General features: G+C 34.4%; 2 protein-coding genes across 6 annotated transcripts in view; both read left to right on the forward strand.

Annotated features, from left to right (window-relative positions):
• LOC111457587 (protein WHAT'S THIS FACTOR 1) overlaps nucleotides 1-5,592 on the forward strand; it is a 6,222-nt gene extending 630 nt beyond the window's left edge. The window contains exons 2-3 of one of the 5 annotated variants that reach the window (XR_002712969.1): nucleotides 1,386-4,252; nucleotides 4,775-5,592. Coding sequence is in view for 2 of the 5 variants with exons in the window: in XM_023099877.1 (XP_022955645.1) it covers nucleotides 1,536-2,993 (1,458 nt within the window). In the remaining 3 variants the exon portion in view is untranslated. Of the gene's footprint in view, nucleotides 1-871; nucleotides 4,559-4,774 lie in introns of those variants that run through there. The other 4 variants (XR_002712970.1, XR_002712971.1, XM_023099877.1 and 1 more) reach the window with 4 other exon arrangements.
• Nucleotides 5,593-5,785: 193 nt separating this feature from the next.
• The window catches only part of LOC111457589 (uncharacterized WD repeat-containing protein C2A9.03-like), a 7,383-nt gene continuing 6,337 nt past the window's right edge, over nucleotides 5,786-6,831 (forward strand). The window contains exons 1-3 of the mRNA XM_023099884.1: nucleotides 5,786-5,806; nucleotides 5,859-5,897; nucleotides 5,934-5,964. The gene's annotated coding sequence lies outside the window, so the exon portion shown is untranslated. The remainder of the gene's footprint in view (nucleotides 5,807-5,858; nucleotides 5,898-5,933; nucleotides 5,965-6,831) is intronic.

The following is a 6,831-nucleotide window of genomic DNA, read 5'->3' on the forward strand; positions in this document are numbered from 1 at the left end:
AAAAAAAAAAAAAAAAAAAAAAAAGAACCCAAGGGATAATGGATGAGATTGGAACCTTGCAGTGCTTGCCTGAAAGGTGTTTGATGTTTGGACCGAGAATAAGGGTTTTACTGCCAGAGGAAATTGGCGTTTGGTTTTGTGAACAGTGTGGAATAGGAAGTGGGTTTTCACTATATCTTCGTTTATGGTGAAGGACATTGATTGCAGTGGTTGAGATTTGCTAATTTTCTGTCTGGTTTTATTCTATCCCGTACGAAATAAGGTGTCTTAATCATGCCATGTATGATTTAGATTTAAGAAGGTTTTATTGTATTTTTTAAATTTTAGAGAATTGTCTTCAAATTATAAGTTACACTTAGTTGGTGACCATTATGGTATTGATGGCTATGAAAGTTACAACATGAAAGTTATAACCTGGTTATTATATGGTTTATTTTCAAGGTTATAAATAGTTATTTATGTTATTGCTTTCGTATGAAGATTTTGGATATTATAATGATAGTTGCATATTATGGCCACGAGTTTGTTCTTTTGCATTTCTTGTGTTTAGATTTGCATGCTAGAGTCATTCAAATAGTCTTGATCAAGCTATCTTGTGGAGTTATTTGAATCACGAATTTAGAAACGAGTTTTTTTTACTCTTGATCTTGATCATCAAGGTAATTTGTTCCAAAACTTTTCTTTGGGTTGATTCCTTATCGTTTTTTGGGTTTCTTGGATAATTTAAATCTAGAGATCTCGTTCTTTTACAAGGTTTTCAGATCCAGTTCCAAGTTTTTCATAACAAAAACGAGATAGAATAGAGTTACGATTCGATTATGAACTTTTCCAAGATAACACTTTTTACTTTTTACTCTAATTCTCCATGTAGCTGTGGCAATTGAAAAGTTTTCTGGCTGCAGGAAAAGCATTACCATCTACATAGAGCCAGCCACACACTTGACGAGTTTTCTTTTTTTTTTTTTTCTTTTTTTTTTTTGAAGAGAAGGATGTCTGAAATCTAAAAGTCTTGGTTTTTACTATTTTCTAGTTTACTCTCTCCGCTGACGCCAAACAATTTTCTTCCACAGATTATGGGTTTTACTTATTCATTTTGTTCTCAGAATCAAACATATGGTATATAGTTCGTTATGAACTCAAGAAGATGTTGGCGTTCTATTGTGAATATTATTATGCTTTTATTTTTATTTTTATTTTTATTTTTATTTTTATTTTTACATTTCTCTAGCAAATTGATTTTCTGGACTCTGTTGCACCTTGCTATTTTTTCTATTCATAATTTTCACTTTGTACAAGTAGAGAAAGTAAAGTGTTGTTTACAATGCCATGGGACCATAAGCTGTACTGTAATGTTTAACTGTTTAAACGTCATTAATGGACTGCAGGTGGTAAACAAACTGAAAGTAATAGCATCCCCCATCCGATGCTCTAGAATCAGAGTTGGAAGAAGGATGTGTCATCTTCTTTAGATTAATTTGATGTACTTTTCTACCTATTGTAGGCTAAAGGCCCTTCCACCTATACAAAACTGACAAATGGCTTTATCTTCTCAGTTCTTGACCCCTAGGGACTGGCATGTAACATCCCTTAGTTCAAACCTTCTTTGTGGTACTCCATTGTGGTTGCACTCCAATGTCGGTTGCAAGTACCAAAGAAAAGAAAATTTCAAGACTTGTTATACTTTAACACCTCGTGCCTCTGTTAAGATTGTCCGTAGTCGTCCATTAGATCGGCATGCTGTAAAACATAACAAAACTCGATTTGTACAAAAGCTGATAATCCTGCTGCTGTCTAAACCAAAGCATTATATACCAATCCACATTCTTTCCAAGTGTCGTGGCTATCTTTCCCTTCCCAAACCCCGCTCTCTTCTTTCAATGATTCATCGTTATCCTTCCATTTTTGAACTTTTTTCAATCCCTTATCCACCCACACCACTCAATGCAACTAAGCTATACCCCCAACTTTGTGTTCGTCTAACCCCAGTAGCAGCATCTCTTGCTAAGCAGGACTCCAATCTCAAATTGGTGATCTCTAACACCCTGGCTGAAAAGCTCCAGAAGTTACTTATGCTTTCTTCGCACCACAGGATTCTCTTATCCAAGCTGGTTCACCTTGCTCCCGACCTAAGCATGCCCCCAAATTTTAGGTCCCGTCTCTGTAATGATTATCCAGAAAAATTCAGGACTGTCGACACTTCATATGGCCGTGCACTGGAGCTTGTCTTCTGGGACCCAGAGTTGGCAAAGCCTTTACCTTGCCTTCAAGTTTCTTCACGTGAGCTAATAGTGGATAGACCTTTAAAATTCAACTTGTTGAAACTAAGAAAGGGACTGAACTTGAAAAGAGCCCACCAGGAATTTCTAATTAAGTTCAGGGATTTGCCAGATGTTTGCCCTTACAAAACTCCTGCGAGTGAGTTGGCTAAGGAGTCTCTCGAGTCAGAGAAACGAGCTTGTGCTGTAGTGCGAGAGGTATTGGGGATGATGATTGAGAAGAGGACTTTAATAGATCACTTGACACATTTTAGAAAAGATTTTGGGCTACCCAATAAACTTAGAGGAATGATTGTGAGGCATCCAGAGTTATTTTATGTGAGTCTGAAGGGTCAGAGAGACTCTGTATTCCTTGTAGAGGGGTTCAACGATAAGGGTCATCTAATAGAGAAGGATGAGACTTTGGCTATCAAAAATCAATGGATGAAGCTTTTGATGGAAGGGAAAAGGATGAGACGGGAGAAGAGGAAGGCTCAAATATATGACAGTAGATATGGAAATGATCATGAAAATCATAGTCATGACCATGAGATGGAAACTGACTATGATGATGATTACGAAGATGGTTTTGAGAGTTTATTTCAGTATGAGGATTTAGATTTTGAGGATGAGGAGAGTGATCTGCCAAGCAATAGGTCAAATGGAGACTTTTGGACTACAAATAATGCAGCAGATATTATAAATGGCGAAAATGGAGGACATATAAAACCGTGGTGATGGTTAATATAACTTGTTTGATATATTTGGAAGATTCATCAAAATATTTCTACAGTTAACGTAAACAAAGTGCCTCTTCAGTTTGTTTATTAAATTCAGAAAAAGCACTTTGTGAACATAAAGGTCAGGCTTGGAAGCTCAAAGGATGTTTAAATGTAGCCTGGTGATCTTTAGGAAGGGCTGAAGCCACTGCCTCTTGGCTCATGTATTTGTGCTTGAGCAAGGTCCCCATGAATGTATGCTCTGCTGATATAACACTATACCTTCTCCAGCTGTATATTGAACTTGCTTGTCATGTTCGTTTATCTCCTCAAAATGTAGAATGATTGGAATACCTTATGGAGTGTGAACAAAACTTCTCCCTAATCAAGAGGGATGTATGAGAGATAAGTCCTAACTCCTGTTTACGTGTACCATTTGATACACTAAGACAACATATTCCAGTTAATGAATAATGTAAATATTCAGATATAGTTCGGTACCTCGTCTCTACTCCTTGGTCGCAGGCAGTGAATGTATTCAGATTAATTTTCTCCTCTTTGGGACAGTGTTAATAAGAGGGTATTTTCATTTTTTGTTTACTAATTACTCATTTACTGTTTCTTATTTTTAGTTTCTAAGAAGCATGTGTTTAGCAACTATTGTTCCTTCTCGTTTCTCATTTTTAAGAAACAAGAAACAATTATGAATCACTTTTTTTCTTTCGTATAAAACAGAAAACATGGAATACGAAACAGGATCCTCACCAAATAAGTCCTAAATTCTTCTGTTAAACATGTGAATAATGTTTAAAAATTTCCTCCCCATAATTTTGATTATATGTATGTATCACGTCTTGTGTATTTGCGGGAGCATTATGGATGGATCCTTCTAGCTTTGGTTGTATCCTTAGTATATGCTCCTAAACTGATGAATTGGCTTCTGATGACTGCACAGTAACAGATATTCTGTGTGGACAGATACGGGTCAAACATTTTTATCCATACTATGATGTGTTACACGTTTTGCCATATATCCTTAATTTCAGTTCTCTGCAGGTGTATTAATCTTATGCCTATTTTACTGCTGTTTTCTGAGGTTTGTCTAGCTTTTTATACACAGAATCATTGTTTATGATTTTTAATATATTTTCTTATTTTGATTCAGAAAATAGATAGGTGATGCCAGACATCTTCACTGACGAGACTTTGTTTCTTCTTGATGTTTGTTGGACTCTAGTTGTTTGATGAACACACATACCAATTATTACAAATCAAAAGGTTTGTTAAAAGACACACCCACGCCATCTTTCAGCAGAAAGCATACTTGAAATGTGCGTCATGTTTTGTGCAATTGATATGCATGCATTTGTGCTAATCATTTGTGTTGAATGTTTACTTTAGGTGAGTTCGTGATAACTTTTAGAAGGTTAAACCGTGTTTTAGTCATTCAAAAGTACTTATCAAAATTTTAATGTTGATTAGTTACTTAGCAAAAGTGACTATGTTCGATGAAAGGAAGCGCTTAATGAGTGTTGTTTTAAAAAATACTTACTCTTAAAAGTTACCTCAAGGTATGTTCATTGTGAAAACAATACTTATATTACAAATTGTGCAATCATGTGCTTTGTGCTCCGTGTAATTGATATGCATGCATTTGTGTTCATTATTTATGCTGAATGTTTATCTTGCAAAGGGTTTAGGAAGAGTTGATGTTCTTAGAAACTCACAGAAGCTAAATTTTATAAGCTTGTGTGGAGGGCACATATTCTGTCACTAGCAATCTGATTTGGTCCCTACTAGTGTTCTGAAAAGGCCAACAAAGCATGTGTCTAGTCACCACGATGCGACTTCCTGCAATGTAGATGAAAACAAAGGAATCGACGAACATCGAAAACAAAGCATAATGATGATGGTATCAGTTTGAGTTTTCAAATGTTCTTATCAATTATTGCTTTAAACCTTTTCTCCTAGCATGTATTATACTTGCAATTCTCAGAAAACATCTCCTGCAACCTTTTTTAATGCATGTATGTTTAGAGCCTTAGTTGGAGGAAGCAAAGGAAGTTTCCTAAATCAAAATGAACTTTTTGTTGGAAATGATAACCTTTTGGTGAATCTTCCAATAAAAAGTGGGACATAGCATAATCATATGCATCAAATTTACAGTAAATAAATGCATAAAAAGCTTATATAACTTATTAGTCATGCAATTCAAAGTATTCATTGTTTATTATCTGTAGGATTTGTAAGTTGTAATGAGCCATCTCTGACAGATAAAGATGAAAAAGAAAGGCTTGCAAATTTTTTTGAAGTATTGGGATACTGTTTCAGGCTTTTCAGGGTCCATGCTTTGCCTTCTTAATAGCCAACAGAACCATCAAAGAAGCAGCTAAGTTAAACCAACCAACCATTTGCTTTCATTTTGTTGGCTTTTAAGGCATTGCAAACTTCAATGGTCCAGAAAAAAGGCCCCAACAGATAGATTCTCGTAAGAATATTCTTCCTTATAATTGCTTCATTTGTTTAGCAAAATTTAGACCTTAGAATCCTTTTCACATTGTGTTTTCTTCATTCTTTCTAAGACTTTAGACTAACTTCAATATAAATATTTTGAAACTCAACTTAGACGTGAAATAAACTCATATATCATTTGATCCATGAAGTTTATGCTACATTTTACTTGATGCATCTAACTTTTCTTCAATACACTTTCTAATATGATAAGCTTTCGAGTGTCAATATACCATTTATACAGGTACCCATTCAAAGAAATCATATACCATTTAGACAAGAGGTATCTACTTGAAGAGGTCATATACCATTTAGACAGGTATACACTCGAATAGGTTATATACCATTTAGACATGTATCCACTCAAACTGATCATACACCATTTGGACAGGTATCCACTCGAATGGGTCATATACCATTTAGACGGATATCCACTCTGAGAAGTCATATACCATTTAGACGGGTATCCACTCGAAGAGGTGAGATATTTAAATTTCTTGAAGTAGGTAGTATATTGATTAATGGTAGAGAAAGAGGGACAAAAAGTGTTGAGAGTTGCATGATAAGTGGGAGAATATGATGAGTAGAGAGAGAGAATGAATATATTGGGAAGAGAAGCAGCTAGGAATGGCACTCTATACAAAGAGCATGCCTTCCCATTGCAAAAGCTTTAGTTTTCCCCTTCCTTGTGCATGCTTTTTATTACTCTAATCATGTCTGTTCCCTTAACCTAATTACTTCCATTCCCCCAAACACTCATATCTTCCTAACTACCTAACTATCTTCGTGTAATTTAATTAATATATATTTATTTTTATAATAGAGACTAAATAATTACAAATTAAAAAATAAAGCTAATAATTTATGAAAATAAATTTGTAGAATATTCAAAGATAATAGTAGCGTCCACGTCACCCAGTTGGCACCACCGACATGGTTACTATTAGAGAGTCTCATACTCTATGGCAAAATAGTAGTGACGTCAAAATTCCTTTTTATATATATATATATATATATATATATATTTTTAGAGATAATTTAGAAGATAGGAATAAAATATTCTCAACTTTTCTTTAAAAAAAATTATTGGATATGAACATGATGTGTTTATATATTACACTTATTTAATTTAGGTTCATTTGTTTGTTTGTTTGTTTTTTTTTTTTTTTAATATTTTAGAAGGAATTAATTAATAGATTTGAAAACATTGAATAAAATTAGAGTTAAATATTGTTTGGTTAGTCAGCGTCGTTTCTTTACAAGCACGTCGGATAGAGGGTAGAGCCTCACTTAACTTGTCTCAAAGCATGTTTTACAGCAAAAAAAAAAAAAAAAAAAAAAAAAAA

Source organism: Cucurbita moschata, unplaced genomic scaffold, assembly GCF_002738365.1.
Source record: "Cucurbita moschata cultivar Rifu unplaced genomic scaffold, Cmos_1.0 Cmo_Scf00020, whole genome shotgun sequence".
In the NCBI taxonomy this organism is placed as follows: domain Eukaryota; kingdom Viridiplantae; phylum Streptophyta; class Magnoliopsida; order Cucurbitales; family Cucurbitaceae; genus Cucurbita; species Cucurbita moschata.